At 42.8% G+C, this 20,951-nt stretch overlaps 1 protein-coding gene across 3 annotated transcripts in view; it reads left to right on the forward strand.

Annotated features, from left to right (window-relative positions):
* Nucleotides 1-20,951, forward strand: part of MME (membrane metalloendopeptidase) — a 352,340-nt gene that overhangs the window by 188,641 nt on the left and 142,748 nt on the right. For all 3 annotated transcript variants that reach the window (XM_069213314.1, XM_069213315.1, XM_069213313.1), the window contains exons 12-13: nucleotides 1,212-1,305; nucleotides 9,043-9,171. In XM_069213314.1, the coding sequence (XP_069069415.1) occupies nucleotides 1,212-1,305; nucleotides 9,043-9,171 (223 nt within the window). The remainder of the gene's footprint in view (nucleotides 1-1,211; nucleotides 1,306-9,042; nucleotides 9,172-20,951) is intronic.

Genomic DNA, 20,951 nt, shown 5'->3' on the forward strand with positions numbered 1-20,951 from the left:
GTCTGCCAGATTTGACATTGAGACTTTAGTCTTTGCCAAGGTGCAAGTGGATGTCAATCTTGTCGGAGGAGACTATTTAGTGGGGTCGTTCTGAAGGAAATTCCAAGACAGCCAATGTACGATGTTGCAATACCCATTGTGAAATAAAGTACTGTCAATGCACTGCAAAGGTAAAGACTCATTGCCAATGTCTGTCTTTCTATTTATCTTAATATCCAGTTTCCCTAATAAAATTGACAGCAGTCTCAATGTGCTGCATTGTTGGTGGTGCATCTGTCTCTTTAGCTAAGCTGCCTGAGGCCAGAACAGAAGATCCAACCTTTTTCAATGGATTCTGTATTAATACATTCCTCTAAATCAGTCCTTAAGTTCTAAGGCCCGGATTTATTAAAAGTGGTGTAGGCAGCGTGGTACTTGCCAAAAACAGCAGCACTGTGCTACTTTTGAAACGCAGGGTTGCGCCGTATTTACAGGAATACAGCACACTCCTGTGTTTCCCCCTGCGCTGGGGCTGAATTAAGCTGCCTGTGCCAATGCAGACATCCTTGCACAATAGTGCAGGGGTGTCTGCATTAAGGATATAGATTGTTTATGTGCAGGACATTGTCCCTTCCTGCACATAAACAATCTATATTGGCGATTTGGCACTTCTGTGTGTCCTGCAAAATGTAGCAAACATAGAAGTACTAAAGCATAATTTAGGAATGATTGTTTACATGCAGGAAGGGACAAATGAGGAGGAATAAAAGCATTCATCCTCTTTTTTATCATGGGCTGGTGTTAGTTTTTGGCGCTTCCACAGATTTACGATTATTCGTAAATCTGGGGCAGCGTCAAAAGCAATGGGTGTTGTGGTGGAACGCCCACTGTAACACTCATTGCACGCCCCTGTGACACTGAAAACTGCGTCGAGAGTCCCATATTTACAAGGAGGCGTAACACCACAAAAAGTGCCATTACACCTCCTTGTAAATATGGAGCAGTGGTTAGCACCACCAGAGCATCACAAAAAGTGACACTCTGGCAGGCTAGGGGCTCTTAAATCTGCCCCAAAGGTATTTGCCGTCTCCAGAGGCATATGTTCACAATTCAATTCTCCAAGTAATGACCAGCTGAGTATGATTTAATCTATGTTTATTTCACATTGTTCGTTGCTAAACTGCTTTTTTTTGTGCAAATTATTTCACATATGTCTGATTCTTTTTTTACAGAGATATTCAAAATTATATTGCTTGGCGAGGCATTATGGACTACGTGAGCAGTCTCAGCCAGGGTTATAAGGACTCAAGAAATGCTTTTCGTAAGGTCTGATAATATAAGTTCTCTTTTGTTCAATTATGCTTAATTGTTAAACTATAAATAAAATGTTTAAAAAAGGAATGTTGTGGTATGCATGAAAATGACTGCACCTCCAACTTTCAAAATGTTTCCTTGGTTGATGATTGCTCTCCACTTTTACGAACTTTTTCGAATTCCTTAGGCATACCATTTGATTTATGGTTGACAATATAAAGGAGGGAGTCATTCTGAAATACATTTTATTCATGCACTAAGCTATCACACCACTTTGCCACATGTTCATTGACCGCAAGTATCCAAACTAGAGAGACATTAAGAGAATGGTCAAAATGGTGATCTGTCAAAAATTCAAAGATGACTCACCTGTAGAAGTTTTTATTCCTACACCTCATTTACAAGTGGGGGGCTGCAGAAGAGCTGTTGCCACATTCCATGAGAAATACTCTTACTCTTAGGCAGCCTTTGTCCTTAGGCGGAAGACATGGCATTAGAATCCCTATCCTACTTTCTTGCTACGTCATCTCTTTTTTTCTACCTAGGACCACCATGTAAGGGTCATTCAAGACAGGAAAAATAATCAATATTCACCATGCATGGGGAGCCAAATGTTCGAATGTCAGGAGCACTTTGTCAGGGACTTGGAGACTGATTTTAAGTTTTGCAGACAGGAATTCCATCACAAGAATCAAACATGACAGACAACCTGTCTGCTTTATTATGAGTACCTTAGACATAAGATGTAATGCACTTGTAATAAGGAGTATACGATACCTGTCTAAATTAGGCCCTATATCCTTTGCAACTAATATATATATATATATATATATATATATATATATATACACACACACGCACACATATATGTGTCTGTGTCTTAAAACACAAAGGTTACCGAGATGTTATAGTTAGGCTCACATTTTAAACATACAAAACCATAGAAATTCAGCGGTTATAGTTAGAGTTATTTCAAGTAACTATAACTTGTGCCCTAAAGTAACTATTAGTTGCACCCCTGCCATGCACAGTCTTCTCCTCACTAGTTTTACTGAAGCTATTACATTGATGTTGTCAATGATGTTATCAGAGATGTCATGAGTTTTGCAAAATGTGGGGCAACTAGCAGTGCATGGGGAGGGCATGAGTTATAGGTACCTTAGGGCACAAGTGCCCCCAGCCTTTGTTTAGCACAGGAAGGTGTTGGTCCTCAGGGATCATATATGGCCCAGGAGGGGGGCTGCACCCCCTTCTATATTTTAAGAACACTTATTGGCACCAGGAAGGTGGTGGTCCGTGGTACCCAGGGAGTCTGCGCTGCCCCCAGCATCTTTTTTTCAAATATAACCCAGCGACGTAGTGGTCCTCGTGGGGTCCACATGGCTCCAGCAGCACAAAAGGATGATGGACGAAGTGCTGAAACTTCAAGATTGGTCTGAGTGGCTCGGACTGCTGATCATACACAACATGGGACCTGTGCAGTTTCTCCAGCCCGGCTGTATACACAGCCGGGCTGGAGAAACCTAACTGCACATGTGTGTTTGGCTGGCCCTCTTAGTGCACTCCATTGTCATCTCCCCTCTCACCTCCTGTGTCACAGCCCCACCCTTCCCGTCACATGCTGGCTGAGCCAGGAGGAGAAAAATAAAATGATATTCAAGTATAGTTTTATTTTTTGCTGCTGGCTCTTTGCCAGTGGGGTAACGCTCCTCTCCCATTGCAGAGGAGCCCCCCCCCGGTTTTAATCCATTGTTCTTTTTATCACCATGCCACCTCAGTTTGGACCCAGCCATATGCAAATCAGTCTGGACCCTGCTCCCCATGGGAATAGTCCAGCCCGAACTGCCAGGGCAGGTTCTCCCTGGACCGGAAACAAGCATACTGGGACCGGTTTCAAGGAGTCACCCTTCATCAGCCAAGCTAGCGTGAATCTAACGGCACAGTGAGCACGGAACCCATGTCTGGGCATATCCTTCCTGCTTAGTTCAACTTTAGCAACACAACAGGACAATGGAAATATTGCTGAAACTGTTTAAACACTCACCCCCAGTCACTGATCTGTGTCTTAATCTAGTGTTCTTTTGCAAACCATGCCACCCCAATTTGGGCCCAGCCATATGCAAATCAGTCTTAACCCTGTTCAAAATGGGAACAGTCCAGCCCGAACTGTCAGGCCAGGTACTCTCTGGACTGGAAACAAGCATTTTGGGACTGGTTTCAGGTTATCGCCCTTCATCAGCCAGGCTAGCTTGAATCCAGTGGCACAGTGAGCATGGGTCCCACATCTGAGCATACCCTTCCCACTTACCATACCCCAACCCCAACCATACCCACTTACCATACCCCAACTTTAGCAACACAAAAGGATGTTGGATGGAGTGCTGAATCTTTACACACATTCAACCCCATCTGGGTTTTAATCCAAATTCCTTTTGGTCATGCACCACCCCCTGCATCTTTTTTAAAAAAATATAGCCCCTGAGAGGTGTCAGTCCTTCATGCCTGGGGGCAGTCTGCGTTGCCCCCCCCCTGCATGTTTTTTAAATATAGCCCCAGGGAAGTGGTGGTACCTGGGGTACTGGGGAGGGGGGAGGGTGCTGGGTGGCTTCCCTGCATAAATAAATATATGATGCCCTGGAGAGGGGATGGTCGCCAGAGTCCGGAGGTGTCTGTGAGCCCCATTCAATATTACCATAAGCCTTTTTTGAGGTGGGGTCCCAGGCGAAATATTATGCCCTTGGAGGGGGGCCCTCCATTATTTAAAATGTAAGCCCACATGTCCCCAGAACCTGGCCTCCCTGGGGTCTACAATTATAACAAGCGCGGAAGTCCGAGTTTTTTTTTTTAATTCAAAGCAAAATTTTCAAATATTTGCAAATTTTGCTGTGAATTCAATACAAACATTTTTTTCACCCTGGACCAAGGCTAGGGAGTTAATGTGATCGTACCCTGCCCCCTTTTCTTTATTTTTTTATTTTTTGGGAAGCCAAGTCCCAAAATGGTTTGCAACACTTCGTGGTTGAATTGCTGACAGTCAATCAAATCTCAGCACTAGATCGGGACTATTGGTGATGTACTTACACTTCTAGACATACAATTTGGATTTACTTAAATACTCAAAAACTACTGAATGGATTTACACCAATAACAAAAGATATGCTCTATGGACTACAATCTACCTTTCTGCCAAATGTTGTGTAATTCCATCTAGCCGTTCGGGCTGGATGCACGTCTAAAGAGTCTATCGGAATTAACATGAGAAACACGCTTTTTTGACCCCTCCACCTTTTCTCAGCCCCGTTTTTATGGATCACGCAGAAACTTTCCATGCATACCTAATTCCTACAAGGGCCTTTTTTTGGAACATTTCATGAAGTGAACAACCTTGGCACCATTTGTCTAATCTTCATGACACTTTAAAAAAAATATTAATCCACCTCTGCTCCTTTCTGGAAAGTTTTTTGGTGATCCATCAATCTGTAGGTGAGAAAAAAGGTGGGGTTCCCAAATCACAATTTCCCCATGCGATGTTTTATAAGAACATTGAACAGTAATACTGCAAAAAAAAAATGAACAGAATAATACCAAATTTGGCAGAAATCTGGATCTTGGTCCAGAAAGCATGCATTTCTGACTTGGTGTAAATCTGTTCTCTAGTTTTTGAGAAATTATGTTTCAAAAACTGTATATGTCTGGGCAGTTAGATCAGTTTCAAATATTAGTGCAATCTGATTTGCCGACGGGGCTTGTTTCCCCGTCAATCATCTTGATTCTGCGGGAGTGACAGGGTCTGGTGTACTCCTGCAGGAGCTTATGCTTTGATTGGCTGATAGCAACATGAAAAGAAATGTTGGCACAGCCAATTCAGGCCCAGTGCCTGAATTTTTTAAAAATAATAAGGCCTAAGGGGGCAGGATAGGGGTGCCTTGGCACACTAGACCTTGTGGGAGAGGGGCCCCTGGGGCCAAATTTAAACAAAATATATTTGTTGGTGTTCCTGCCAACCTGTGGGTGTCCAATGAGAGGGCAGGAGCCAGGCTGCTTTCCAAGGGAGTTGTTGCATGGCAGGAGGGTTGTCTGCCGACGGGGAGCAGTACACGGGGCTTGGCCATAGGTCCAAGGTTAGGGTTTGCCTTACATACGGTAATAAAATACTACTTTATGATTAAAAAAAAGCCTAGAAATTCACTGTAAAACACCAAAGTTTGAGGTGACTTTTTTGTTAGGTATGGCAATAATATCTTACGTTGCATTTCAAAAACCATCAGAAATTCATTGACATGTTAATAGGACGTTATACTTTGATGAAAATTTCAGTTGAAGCATAACATTTTAAACTGAGAAAACCACTGAAATTCACTGGTTATATTTATTTCAAGTAACTATCACATGCCTTAATGTAACTATAACTTGTGCCTCCGACATGCGGTGTTGTTACGAATTATGTCATTGAAGATGATTTCAATTCAGTCATGGAATATGTCATGAGTAATGCAATATGTGAGGTCACAAGCAGCGCAAGGCGGGCATGAGCTATAGCTACGTTAGACATGGGTTCCGTCCCGCAGAACCAGATTATCTGATTGACTGACAACAACTCAGTATAAAATGTTGCAGCTTCCATTAAAGGACTTGGGGGCTTGGACCCATGTCCTGAAAATAGTTTGGAAGAGTAGTTTAATGGGACAGGGCCGGGAAACCTTGACTAAAGTCGTTTGTGTGGGGACCCAGAGGACCACCTCAGGGCCAAAATGTTTTAAAAATTTCTAATTTTCATGCTGTGAGTACTGCAGTATTGCTACAGAATTGAGCACAGCCCTCACTTGAGATACCAATGTAGTCCTGTGGGAGCCACCTCTCATGAATTACCACATAGTACCATGCAAACGTTGCTGAGGAAGCTTGCACAATACCTCAGTACTATGGGGGCCCTGCACCCAACATCCAACAGCATTCGGCTTTGGCCATGGGTAGGATGTGATGGTCGTCCATGGCACAGTGGATGCAGGACTGGGCCAACTCCCCATTGTCGATGGCTGTAGGCTGTTAGCTGCCAATGGCTTGGTTGCACCACCTCCCTGCTGTACAAGTTCCAATGCCAAGGGTCATGTGCAGTGAGGGTTGGATGCCTGTGTGTTTTATTGGGTATAGAGCCTGGCAGGAGCTAGGCCCTGCTGCCAAACTGCTGCTTCCAGCGTCCTGTCGGACCCAGCGGCCAACACCATGCTGCATGTGTTGGAGGGCATGCAAATTAGAGGGGTTAGCTGGGCGTGGTGGGGTACAGGGCATGGCCTCCAGCCATTGCATTGTGAGGGTTGGCTGAATGTAATTAAAAAAAAATAACAGACACAGACATTCACTGAAAAAAACAAAAGTAAAAGTGACAGGATAGTTAAGGATTGAAATAAGATAAACATTAATGTTTAAAAACAATACAAAATGTAATTCTACAGTAATAGTTTACTGAGCTAACTAAAACTTGACCTCCCACATGCACTATTTATCACCTCACATATTGCATCACTCATGACATATTAAATAATATCATTGATGGCAATACTGATGTCATTTCATTACAGCAGTTGATGACCTTAACATAATGAATTGCATTTTTATCATCTATATTGAGATTTGATTATCGATTATGTTTCTAGCCTACATTTTCACTCAATAAAAAATATTTGGTGAAATATTGTAAAGTTTGCAAATGAGGTAAATATAGTGAATCCATAAGTATGTGGTAAATGCTACTGCCTTTGTATTAACTAAATCCACTGACATTCACAATTGCTATTGCCTTATCAACAATTGAATCAAGAATGGTAAACAAAAGCTAAATATTCCAACTTATTTGAGTGTCCACTTTTTGCTACACTTCAACAAAACAGCTTTTTCTAGCTAACTACTCCAAACTAAACATGTGATATATAACATATATATACCAGTTACCATGTGTAATGTGGTCCAGGATTGCCACCTCTGTGTTCTGGTGACATTTACAAACCACTCGGCCTTCAGCCTTGTGGTTTATGATTTCACCAGAACTGATATGAGTGTATGTGTGTGTGTGTGTGTACTCACACAGTTACAGAACAGGTATGGTGATTAACTAACCCTGTAATATTACAATGCATAGTGCCCCCCCCACACCAGTGATGTCATTACTAGTTGCTTGCACAAATTGCTATAACGTTGACCAATATCATCCTAATGCTATGCATGATCACAGAATGTGTAATAGATCACAATACAAGACTTCTTCCCCAGCATAAGTCATTGGCAAGCAGCCATGCAATGCAAATCCATGCTAGAGTACAGTACGAATTCATGCAAGTGCTTGAAGTATGCCATCTTAAGTCTGGCGTCTCTTAGTCTCTTAGTTCCTTGCCAAGAGAATGTAATAGGTAAGCCTTTTCTTTCTCCACCTATACATAGGACAACTCCATCTTCTGCTATGTCCCTCACCATAACCCCACTGCATCACTACAGTTTTGTGATCAATGCATTACAAAAGCCCCAGTGTTACCCCTCTATCCTAGCACTGCCGCATCACAAAAGAAAGAATCTGTGATGAAAGTAATATGGAGGGATTTGTCCACATTCCGTTTCTAATGCAAAATAAGATTTGTCGATATTGCCATTATTGGGTGGTGCACATGTTAAATTTATTGTGTAAATCTTCCGTAGTTTGAAGGCGGCCATAATAGAAAAGGTCCTCTATTTTGATAATCTCTCTGTGACCTCAACCTAGTCACATAAACTCCAGCTGAAGCACCAAGAATATGTAACATTGTCATTATTGTCTAGATACAAACTTGTTTCCTTTAAACCTGAAAGTGTAGTTTGTGCGGTTTAAGGGCAATCCACAACAGAATGTTAATTTCCCATTGTTTTTTTTATCCGTTTATCTATTTTTCGTCGCAATAAAATATTTATCCAAGTGAAGACTTCCTTTCCCCAATAAACCTTTGACCATAGGCTATTTTCTAAGCCTTTGCACACAGGCCCTGACATCAGGGCCCTGATGTATACTTTTTTTGCACTGCATTAGCGTAATTTTTTTATGCAAAAGCAGCGTAAACGTACAAAATACAATTGTAAATTTGTGCCGCTTTTGCGTCAAAACATGATGCTAAAGCAGTGCAAAAAAAGTATAAATCAAGGCCCAGGAGATTCCTGTGAGTCTGGGAAAAACGCACCCTTGCATGTCTGCCAAGAGGTCTCATGTCATTTGTGACACTGTCAGCCAAATCTCACTTTTACAGCTAAGCAATGTACATTATGGTACTTGTAGTGTTGCTTTACCACAGTATGATTTGATTTAAAAATCCAAGCACGTTAATACGCTTTGATAAAAACCCAAGAAAAGTTGAAGGTTTCAAAGCTGATGTGGAACAATTTAGCAGGTATTCACCTGGAAGAAGTTCTGAAGTTATATTCCAAATTTCCAATCTTTGCATATCAAGAACTACAATTTAGTAGTTCATTTTCTACTTTGACACGCCAAACCTACACAGAAATTCGGGTACCATCTTATGGACTAGGGCCCACATTTTCATATATGAATTATAAGTGCATTTATTCATGGAAATTCAAAGAGCTATTAGCAGGTACGTTTTTAAATGGTCAATTATTCATCAGTTCATTAATGCGCATAGCATTTATGCCTTGTACCTACATATTCTGCAATTAGACCAGTCTACATCATGTAACAATTACTGAAATCTGAGGTTTTCTGATGTTCTGCAGGCGCTGTATGGTACAACATCAGAAACTGCTGTTTGGAGGCGTTGTGCAAACTATGTCAACGACAATCTGGATGATGCTGTTGGAAGATTATACGTCCAAGAAGCCTTTGCTGGACAAAGTAAAGACGTGGTAATGTTCTCAGCACTGTTCTGTTGGGTCTGTTATCAATTGTACTTTCCTGTCAGTGTTATGTGTTAGGAGCCAGGCTCTCATTATATGCAAAGACAAAACATACTTTTAAGGAAGAAATGTAGTTATAAAAATCGGGCGGTAATCTGTTTTTTTAAATATACTAGGAACCCAGGCTGTTGGAGGAAAGAACTGTAGAAAGCATTTCCTTTGATCTAAATCTCTTTCTTTATTGTCTTAAATAAATGCGCTCTTATATGCCTTAAAGTTCCTGAACAGGGGACTCTGTGTAACTTTGCAAATATTTTTCCATTGTTAATGGGGTTCATGATTGAATGCCTGTTTAAGATTAATAGAACACATTTGAACAGCAGTGATAACATAATCCTAATACATACAATAGTAACAAAGTTCAAAATGGGTTTATTTAGAACATATGTTTTAGTTTCAGTCTTCTAACTGTCTCCATGGTTTCGAGAGCACTCATAACCGAAAGAAAGAAAAATAGAACTTAGGGTATTTTAGCATTGGTTATCATAGATGATTTTTTCACTGAAAATAATATAGTCTATGTTGTCGGTCACGGTCATTTGTTCTTTGTTGAAGGAGGCATGCGCTTCGGTCAAAAATAAAATCAAATGTTTTTTACTGGCAATGGTTTATCTTAATTCAAATTTACGAATTAAGATGTCATTGCCTCCAGAGTATATTATCGTTGCCCTCTCTTTAAGAATATTAGCGTATCAAAGCTGCAAAGTAATACATTATGTTTATGTTTACTTTCCATGAATAAGTTTACATTTAAGGTAATCCTAGCCCTGATCCACATAATTTACTACTCAAAATGTGTAATCCAATTTAGAATTGGTACTACAAGTACTGCAGCTGCAACTGCTGCTGGTACGACTACTACTTCTTTTACTGCTGCCAATACTACTGCTACTCCTGGTACTACGTGTATTACTACCACACTTAACAGTACCACTTTATAACGACGTATCACACTATCTGTATTTTATTTGATTTATTTATAAGCAGAGTGCTATGGCAAGGAATAGATCTCGTGTGTGACAGAAAAAACAGAAAGTAAATTAACCAATTACTGATTACAAATTAGAAACTACAAATGACAGTATAAAGGACAGACAAAAACTCAGCATAAGAAACACAAATAGGAATAATTAGAGTATCACATAATAAAACATTTTAAAGGCCTTCATATAAGGAGTAACACACATAAAAGTTATTTAGTCATAAATGAGGGTGCCCTAATAATAAATAATCTTAAAACAAAGTATTAGTACAAGTATTATTTTAAAGGAATTAATTAAACATTTCATAAGTTTAAGCTTCAGCATCTCTTCTCAAACATCAATGACAAATGTTTAAAGGTGTTCTTCTCAGTCTTCAATGATAAACTATTTAATGATGTATATTCCAATGGTTTGGCTATGCTACAATAACTGATTGCATTAGATAATCACGTGATGTCAATTACTCAGTCATGTGTACATGGAAAAACGTTTAGTTTGCTAATAACATTTTAGATCATAATGCGTTATGCTGGCACTACTGCTACAGCAAATACGTCTGCTACTACTACATGTACTACTGCAGCTTTTGCTGGTACTACTAATGCTACTGTTACCATTATAATGCCAGTACCACAAATGTCTAGCATAGCAATAGTGCTAATTGTAACATTACTGCTGAGTAGTAACAATCGTTGATGTAGTGTGAAGGATAGCAGCAACAGTACTTACTGGTATTAACAGTACTCTTAGTCTGCACCAATCCCGGTAGGATTATTTGAAGTACCACTACTGCCATTACCTGTATTGCTATTACTATTCACTCAGGACTTGTACAGTTTAACACTATCACCACTAGGGGTATCTGGGTGCTGATTGTGCCATGTCTCAGTTGAAAAAGCCAGGTCTGAGCTTCTTTCTGAAGTCTGTCAGGGAGGTTGCTGTTCAGAGGTGGAGGAGAAGGTCATTCCAGAACTTGGCAGTGATGTAGGAGAAGGAGTGGCCCCTGCAGCAGCTGTGTCAGATGTGGGGTGTATGAGGGGTGTAAGCACAATGGCAAGTGAGGTGGAGCACAGGTGTCTTGTGGGTTGATGGAAGTTAAGACAGTGGTTAATTTCAGAGGGACCTTGATGTGTAGGGTTTTGTAGGTGACCATGAGAATTTTGAATCACCATCTTTTTCTGGCTGGGCAGCCAGTGGAGGTTTCCGAGGTGATGGGTCATGTGGGCCCATTTTGGAAGGTCTTGGATGAGTCTGGCCACAGTGTTCTGAATGGTCTGAAGTTTTTTGGGTGGGTGGATGGAATTTATGGAATAGAGAGCATTACCGTAGTCAAGGTGGCTGGTTATGAGTTGCTGCATGATGGTTTTTCTGGTGTTGGGATCCAACTGATTATCCTGTGGAGCACACGGATGGCATGAAAGCAGGAGGAGGTGATTTTGTTGACTTGTTGTTTCATGGTTAGTTGGTGGTCCAGGATGATACCTAAGTTGCATGCGTGGTCTGTTGGCCAGCAACTGTGGTCCCATATGGAAGAGTTCTATCTGAAGATCAATACCTCAGTCTTGTCCGTGTTGAGTTTGCAGCAGTTGCCTTTCATCCACTTGGCTATGTTGGTCATGTTGTTGCAGAAGGTGGGTTTGGCATTGGTGGGGCTTCTGGAGAGTGGTAGGTTCAGCCGTGTGTCTTCAACAGAAGAGATTATGTTGAGTCTATGGGATTTAATGACATCTGTGAGGGGAGTCATGTAGACGTTGAACAGGGTGGGGCTGAGGGATGATTCCTGGGGTACGTCGCATATGATGCCCTTGGGTTGGAAGAGAAGGGAGGCAGTTGGGTGCTCTGTGTTTCTCCTGTGAGACAGGAGATGATCCATTTGAGAGCGTTTTGCTGTATACCAATGTTGTGTAGCCTGTCAAAGAGAGTGTGGTGGGATACCAGGTTGTATGCAGCAGAGAGGTTGAGGAAGATCAAACCCACAGTTTCTCCTTGGTTTGGGAGGGTTTAGATGTCATCTGAGGTGGCGATCAGTGCAGGTACCATGCTGTGGTTGACACGGAATCCTGATTGAGATAAGCCAAGGAGGTGGTACAGTTTGAGATATTCGGGGAACTGTTGGTTGATGGCCTTCTCAAGTACTTTGATAGGTCAGTAGTTTTTGAGATCATTGGGTCAGCAGAGGGCTTCTTTAGGAAGGGTCTGACCTTGGGTGTTTCCATCGTTCTGGGTAGGTTGCTGTGGAGATGGAGGTTTTCAGGATGCTGGTGAGTTCTGTGCTGATTGGGTTGTTTTTGAGGTTGAAGAGATGGTAGGGTCAGTGGGTGCCCAGAGTGAATGGAAGCCATGATGGCTGCAGTGGCATGAGTGGTGAACAGGGACCATGTGGTGATCATGTGGCTGGTGTCCGTTGGTTGGTTGAGGTGGTCTAGGGTGAGAGAAGCAGGTTGGGGTTCAAAGTTGTTGTATATGCTGGTGATCTTGCTATGGAAGCAGTCCATGAGGGGACCGAAGAGCTCTTGGGAGGGGTGTATGGCATTCTTAGTTGCTGCTCTGTTGAAGAATTTAATGACTATGTTGACAAGATGCTTCATGAGGTTGGATGTGGCATTGATGACGGCAGTGATGGCCGTCCTCTTGGCTTCAGTGATGTGTTGTTGGCAGTTGTTGAGAGCTGCTCTGAAGGTGGTTCTGTTGGAGGGGTTTTTGGTGGTGCACCATCTTTTGCCGAGTTGGTAGCAGTTGCATTTGCTGCTTCTGAGTTCCATGGTATACCAGTTGCTGTGTTTTGCTGATTTCAGCGGTGCAACATTGTTGACGCAGTCGGTGACTTAGGTTGTGCAGTTCTGAACTGCCTGGTTCATTTCTGAAGAGGCATCCTGATGTGTGGGGCCAAGGGCCTGCGTCCAATGTGTCTGGGTTACCTTTCTCCAGCAGTTGAGGGTGTAGCTGTTGTGTGTGGCTGTGGTCTGTGGGGCATCGGAGATAGTGAAGTGGATGATGGTGTGGTCGGGCCAGGTGAGGTCAGTGACATGGCTAATTTTGACTTTCACTGGACGAAAAAGTGCAGCCATGTGCATGGGCTTGGTGACTAGCTGCGTGAGGCCGAGGTTGTTCAGGTTCTCCAGGAGGGTAGCGGTGTTGGCGTCATTGGGGTGACGCAATGTTGGCTTACTAGGACTAGAGATAACAGTGTTCCAAACAGTGTAAGTGCATTAATGTCAAACATCGTAGTATTATCAGTAGTATTAATATTTATAGTAGTGGCATTAGTTGTATTATCTATGGTGCCAATAGGATAAGTTGTTGTTGGTAATAGTAGTTGAAATAGTAACATATCATCTATCCAATATTTCAGTGGCATGATGAGCTTCCTACATGCACTTCGCAAATTATGTAATAAATCAGTGGTAGTAGAACGGCATAGGGTATGACCAGTAATAGTTATTTCAATTGCAGCTATACTTGTGCATGTTCCCAGGTGGATATGGATGTTATCACGTTATTTAAAAATAAGTAATGCAACCCAATGCTTGAAAACATGGGCCTGGTAGAACATGGATTGTGTGTTAGATCACATATTGTTTGTATTGTCCATAGAAACCAAAAACCCACATTATTTGACAGTAACATAAGAAAACACATACCATTCCCCTAGCATTAGGGCTCCTCATTTCCTGCCCTGCCTTCCATTTCTTCTTTTTGGCTCAGATTTAGCAAATTGCCTTTTGTTCTGTTTTCCTCATGATGTAATTTGGTGGTGAATTTCAAATCTATATTAGGAGTTATCATCCCCAGTCAGTTAAGTGGGCCGCAACCTGCACATCCAGGATCTTAATCATCCTAAATAGAACACTCTGATGTCCAGTTAAGGTGATGCGTGTATTACATCACAAACATTTGGGCTATGTATTTCATAGAAGAAATAAAGCAATTGACACCAAGTAACAGTTTTCATAAAATTGAGAAAGCTGTAGGCAAAATAGTAATTTTGAGCGATATGGTGAAAAAGTATATATTATAAGGTAAATGCAACTAGAAGAATTACAAATTTAACTGGGCAAAATTTCCCTCACAAGATAGAGTCATGGTGTGCTGATTGATGGGTGTTTCCTACTGGAATATGACCATGGCTTATTTGTATATAGCTGTTTCCTGTTTGAGGGATCATAGTGAGAAGATGATGGACTGGATTACAGCCCAGACAAATTATCAATGGATGAGAATAATTCAAGTAATTGACCCACAGCTTTTACGCTTTGTTTTCCCTAAGTGTAATGGGTATGCTCAGATGTAGGTCATGTGCGCACTGTGCATTGGGACTCATGCTACCATATACTGGTGTGGCCCAAAGGGCAAAAGTTGCCTGTCAGTTCAGGCTCAATTAATCCTACTGGAGCATGACCAAAGCTGATTTTCAAATGGATGGTTCATGTTTGAGGTGGCACGGCGGGCAAAAAGGATGTACTTGATTGAAGCTCTGAGTAATGACCGATCCCTGTGATGTAATCAAGCATTCAACCCATTACTTTTCCTCAGTACTTCCCTCCTCTATCCATCTCTGTCAGGAGAAGTCCTCTGAAATTCCACATTATCAATGTTTCACTGTCCCATGACACCTTCAAATTCAGCCTCAAGACAATATATAGCCTTTGTCTTCTGAAAAAGCCTACACCAGATCCAACTGACCTTGCCAGCTTCCATTGCATATAAGAAGGTAGTCACCGTCCAGTTACAAGAACACATCAACAAGAATAAACCACTTATAGACTAGCAATTGGGGTTTAGGCCATGCTGCATTATTAAATCCCCCATGTTCCAACAGTCGACAATAGCCCCTTTCTTACTGATAAAACGATCTCTTGCATCCTGGTCCTGCTTGACCTCCCTGCAACCTTTGACCCTGTTGACCATTCAGCTTCAATCAGCTCCAGAGAACTCAGTGAGCCTAGCTGGCACAATCCTACAATAGATCACATCTTGCCTAACCAACTGACAGCAACTTGTTCAGATAGTAACTACTAGAACCTAAAATCATTTCACTTATCATGTTTAACTTTTACATGGAAACCCTTGGAACCATCCCTGCAGACAGTGTCATTAAGGTTCACTAATATGTTGATGACATCCAACACTTTCTCATAATCTCCTCAACCAATGACACAGACTCAAAGCCTTCTTCATATGCATCCAAGACAGGATGTCAACAATCTACCTGATGCTAAATCATGGAACCTGTGTCCCGTATTTATACTTTTTTAGTGAGAAATTTGCATCTTTTTTTACGCAAAAGAGGTGCAAACTTACAAAATACAATTGTATTTTGTACGTTTGCGCCGTTTTTGCGTCAAAAAATGACGCAAATGTGGCACTATAAAAGTATAAATACGGGCCTGATTTTTTAAAATTTGACAATAATGCCAAACATTCTTTCATACAGATGTCTCCCTCTGACCTAAACCTAACCTACTTCACATCCTAAATGACAGAACAGGCCAAATCCCTCAGGTATATCCTGGACTCAAGTGCCTACCTCAAAAACACATTGCCAAGAGCACCAAAATAGCCTGGTTGTAACTCTCTCTCTTGAACAAAAATAAAAAAAAATTCAGGCGAGAACTTCAGAATAACAGTTTCTTAGTCCTGGCATCCTTGGTGTAGTTTCCCCTGTCTTTTTGCCTCTGCTTCCTGTACTTATGACTGTGTGCTAGACTTTGTTTCTACTGGTTTTGGTACTCTGGGCACTATACCACTTATGACCAGTGCTAAGGTGCAAGTGCTCTCTGTGTAAATTGTATGCTTCTCCATCATTGGCATATTAGTTTACTAGACTGTCCCTAGTAAAGTGCACTAGAGGTGCCCAGAGCCTGTAAATCAAATTCTACTAGTCATCCTGCAGCACTTACTGTGCCGCCCACACAAGTAGCCCTGCAGACATGGCTCAGACCTGCCACTACAGTTTCTGTGTGTGCAGTTTTAAACTGCCAGTTCAACCTGGCAAGTGTACCCACTTGCCAGGCCCACCCCTTCCCTTTTTGTACATGTAAGGCACCACTAAGGTAGGCCCTAGGTATCCCCATGGGCAGGGTGCAGTGTATTTAGAAGGACGGACATGCACTGTTGTGTTTTACTTGTCCTGATAGTGAAATACTGTCAAATTCTGTTTTCACTATTGCAAGGCCTATCTCTCCCGTAGGTTAACATGGGGATTGCATTTCTATTCCTCTTAAGTGTAATTTCCTATTGGGAGCAGATAGAGATATGGAGGTTGTGGTCTTCAAACTCACAATTTAAATATACATCTTTTAATAGAGTTGGTTTTTAGATTGTCTGTTTGAAAATGCCACTTTTCGAAAGTGGGCATTTTCTTGCTTAACCATTCTGTGCCTCTGCCTGCCTGTGGAATCCATGTCTGGTTCAGACTGACAGTTGGGCAGTGTGAGAATTCCTTCTAGGTAGTGACACAAAGGGAGCTGGATAGTGTCCTGCATATCCTGATGAGCCTCCTGGGCTAGAGTGGGGAGAGAAGAGCTGACACCTGCACCTGAAAAACTTTGCCTGTTCTCACCCAATTCAGTCTCCGGCCCCCTGGTGTGTGCCTGGGGCCTGGCCTAGGCAAGGCAGGATCTTGTCAACAACAGAGGCTTTCCTTTTAAGTTTGCCTATTTCAAAGGCAGAAATGGGTATAAGTAGTGGACCCAAAACCCCAGACTTTTAGAACACTTCTGGATCATGAGGAACCTCTGTCAAGAAGAACAGCTGAACAGCTGGAGGAGGAGTACCGCCGCTTTGCTGTGTGTGCTTTGCTGGGTTGGCCTGAAGTTGCTGCTTTAGCCTTAGAGAGGACACAGACTGGAATTTGCTGTGTATACTGCTTGTGAAGTTTCTCCACGGCTTGGACAGAGCTTGCCTCCTGTTAAGAAGCCTTAGGGACAGCAAGGACTTCACCTACAAGCCTCTGGGTTCACTTGCTGTGACCCTAACTCTCTAGGTGGTGCCAATACCAGTTTCTGGGCCCTCTGGAGTGAAAGTTGATTGAAAACCAAGAAAAAAAATAAGTGCATTGACGCAGACTGAGGCCTGGACTGATGCCGCTGCCTGACCCCGCGCTGCCGCCTGGAACCAAATCCATGTTCTCCGCTGGAATGCAACGACCCAGATTGACATCGCAGACCTGACGCTGCCACAGCCCTGCTAACGTCATGTGACCTCATGAGTCCGAGTGCCGTGTCACTGATGTCTGTGACACCTGACTCTGTTGTGGCACCTGCAGCCCCGTGGTGTGACCATGACCCGTGAGGTCGCCTCACCTCTCTTGTCCCATTGGACCACAACCCCACTGGAGCATAAGGAACTGACGCTTCACTCCAACGCAACCTCATCCATTGCTCCGCAGCAAGGACCCGGGCTTCGCATTGATGGCTTCACTTCACTGCTCATCAGCATCGGAACAAACGCCGTGCCAGATCCAGCAAAGCCTCGCTTCCCAGACTCTGTGTACTGGTTTGTTTCCTCACTTTTAAAAGGTACTGTACCTGGTGGTCCATGCGACTACATGACTGGCGCCATTGGTGTCGGATTGGTGAGAACGACTCTGTCATGATGACTTGATAACACCAAATTGAAGCATTTGTGTTTCTCAGCGCTATATTGAAGGTTAATCTGTAAAAATTCCTAACTTTGTTTGTGTATGCTGGATTTTTGTCGTTTTGGTCTTGTTTCATCAGATAAATATTGGCTACTGGTGTTGAGCCCTGTTGTGATGTTTTCACTCTGTTACTGTGTGTGACTGTACCAATACTTTACACATTGCCTCTGAGATAAGCCTGACTGATGTGCCAAGCGGGTGAGCAGGGGTTATCCTAGGTCTGTATCTCAATTACCCTGACTAGAGTGAGGGTCCCTGCTTGAACAGAATGCAAACTGACTGCCAACCAGAGACCCCATTTCTAACACAGTTCAAGCCTCAGTCCTCTCCCCAATAGATGGAGGCAAAGCTGTGCTCAATGATATTTCAAGGAATACCTTTGGTCCTCTAAAAGGCATCCTTCACACAGGTGTGTGGCTCATGAAGAAGCTGAAGAAATATGACCACATCACCCTTGTGCTAAAACATGTACCATGGCTCCCAGCAAAAATCCTGGATCATCTACAGGATCATCTGCATCACATACAAGGCTCTCTAGAACAAGGCCCCCGTTGTCTTCATAAGCTAATTATATATGAAGGTCACCCTCCGATGAATACCTCTGACATAGTGACATTAGCAGCTAAACAATGTAGGACAGAGAAAGCAAGAAACCAAGTCGTTGTCGCCTAGAGACCCAGGATCTGGATCCACATTCAAATCTGATATCAGAACAACATATTCCATATACAGTTCAAAAAGAAACTGACATTTCACTGCTAAGGGAACACTGTCTTGGCTAGGGACTTTCTACATCTTTCTGTGCTCTCTCTCCTTCTTCAGTCCCCTCCTACCATGTATTCCCAAAGGGGCTGGTCCCTGTACATGTCTCTGTTGCTATATGATGGAAAGTGCTCTTTTTGGATAGTCACCCCCACACATTTTGCTCTAAACGGTGTTGAGATATGATGTGACAGCCAAAAGCACTATCCTTAACATATGTCAGTCATGCCATAAGGAAGGCCTCCTGAGCCCAAGAGACAGGGTGTCACACACTCACCTGGTTCCAACTGCAGAGACAATGCTGGACCGCTAATCCCACCCTCGGCAGAGAACAAAATCAAGTAATCACAACCTTAATTTACTAACTGCCTCTGAAGGGAAGAGGGGTTGGGATAAAACAAGAAAAGATAGACTTGCATCACTGGATTTGCTCTGCAGCATTACAACACTGTACAGGCGGGTCTGTACTCCCTGGACCTTTTAGTATTGATGCAAGTTTAATGCACTAGAAACTACAAGAAAAGTAGTTTACCAACAGTTCTCAGCATATTGTGATTTAAAAGTTATTTACAATAATATTTCTTACAGGCTTCATCACAAATAATGCTTGAGAGCATGTATAATTCAAAATAAGCTAGAGTTACTGGCACTTCTGAGAATGTCTTAAAATACAATAATCACTTCAAGCTCAAATAAATAGATTTTGCCCTCAAAGTCGTTCAATGTTCTTAATTCAAAACTTGTTCTAGCTCATATCAAACTTACCTATGGATTAGGCACACTAAGCTGAGGATCAAGTACTTAGCCTTGTATTTAATTCTTCAACTACAATTCAGAGGAAAACTGGAGGCTGTGGTGCAAGAAGTCCAAAAGGAGGTGGAATTGTAGCTCTGGAAACAAAGATACTGGAAACATTGATGGAGTGAAGAGCACGGAATAAACAGGAAAGCTTGGAAGACTAGCACCCTGGAGGGTTCCGGGTGACTCAGAAGGTGTGTGCAGGGAAGATGATTGCTCAGGACTGGAACGAGACCAGGTCCCTACTCAGATTCAGACAGGGTATTTATGCCCAATGGGAGAGACTGTTCCAGAAGGGCATGTGGCACACGGGGAAAGGTGGAAAGTCTCAAATGAAACTTGGGAGAAAGCACGTGTTAAATAACGGATGTAACCTTCGCTGATGGCAGGTGCAAGTGACAGAATTAATTAACCAAGGTAGGTGGAGCCAAAGAGAATTAGCCATTGGAGTCAATAGGTCACAGCAGTTGGCGCCAAGAACCAAGGCAGGTGGAATAATCTGCATAATGGTTACATTCAGTAGGTAATAACGGATGGAGCTAACTAACCAGGAAACATGTCATTTTCCCACATGGGTGCAAACAGAAGGAACAATAGTACAGGAGCTTTAATGGGTTGAAGAGCTCTGGAAGAGGGACCATGGGATGCAGGAGGCCATGAGATGCCACAAGGGGTCGACAACATAAGCCCTGTATATAAAACCTACAGTATGGAGGGCACATAAGGGGGCTCTGACACAGGGTGCATTAAACTAAAGATGTGGCCATATAAGTGCAAGCTCATTTGTCCCTATAGTGTCCTCTTAAATTAAAGTCCACAATAAGTGAACGATCATCCATGGTTTAACATGGGCTGGCAGACAGAAAAACTCAAGATTGACGGCTCCATTAGGGTACCTCTGAAATGGCTCATTTTTCATATCAAACAAGATGCCTTCTCACCCATGACATGAATCTCATGTCGAGGATGATGTGGCAAGGACCCAGAGAGCAACCTTAGGGGTTGTCCACTGAACTGTCCCAGTTTTGCTGTGCCTTGGCTGCCAGATCAAAGCTTTTGTCACCAAAACAGGATTCTGAGCCCATGGGCAGTAGTATCAGGAGTCAGAACAATAACCTGGATGGGAAGGAGGTCACATTTCCCCCCTCCCTCCCTCCCTCCCAGGAAGCCTAGTGAAGTGGCTCATCAAGGTGGTGAGCTTCAAAGGGCTTCTCTGACGTGCAAGCAGGTTGTCCCCCTTGGAGGACAAAAGCGGCACCCCAGCGCCCAGGCACATTTGCACCTGGACAGGTGGGAAAATTAATTAGGAATGAGGCGTACACCCCAAGAAAGCTGGCCACAACTCTATATTGGGCAGCCTGGTCTGTACAGTCATGGACGACTTCTGCTATCTTGAAAAGTGGCACAGTAGTGGGTTCACACTGGATGTGGTCCCCTCATGGGTGGATTAGCCTCTGGGGTAGCTCATTGACTACTGGCACCCACACCTCTAACCCTTCTAAATCTAGGATTTAATGGTCTCCCCTGGCACCAGAACTTCAGAT

Source organism: Pleurodeles waltl, chromosome 11 (assembly GCF_031143425.1).
Source record: "Pleurodeles waltl isolate 20211129_DDA chromosome 11, aPleWal1.hap1.20221129, whole genome shotgun sequence".
Classification (NCBI taxonomy): Eukaryota; Metazoa; Chordata; class Amphibia; order Caudata; family Salamandridae; genus Pleurodeles; species Pleurodeles waltl.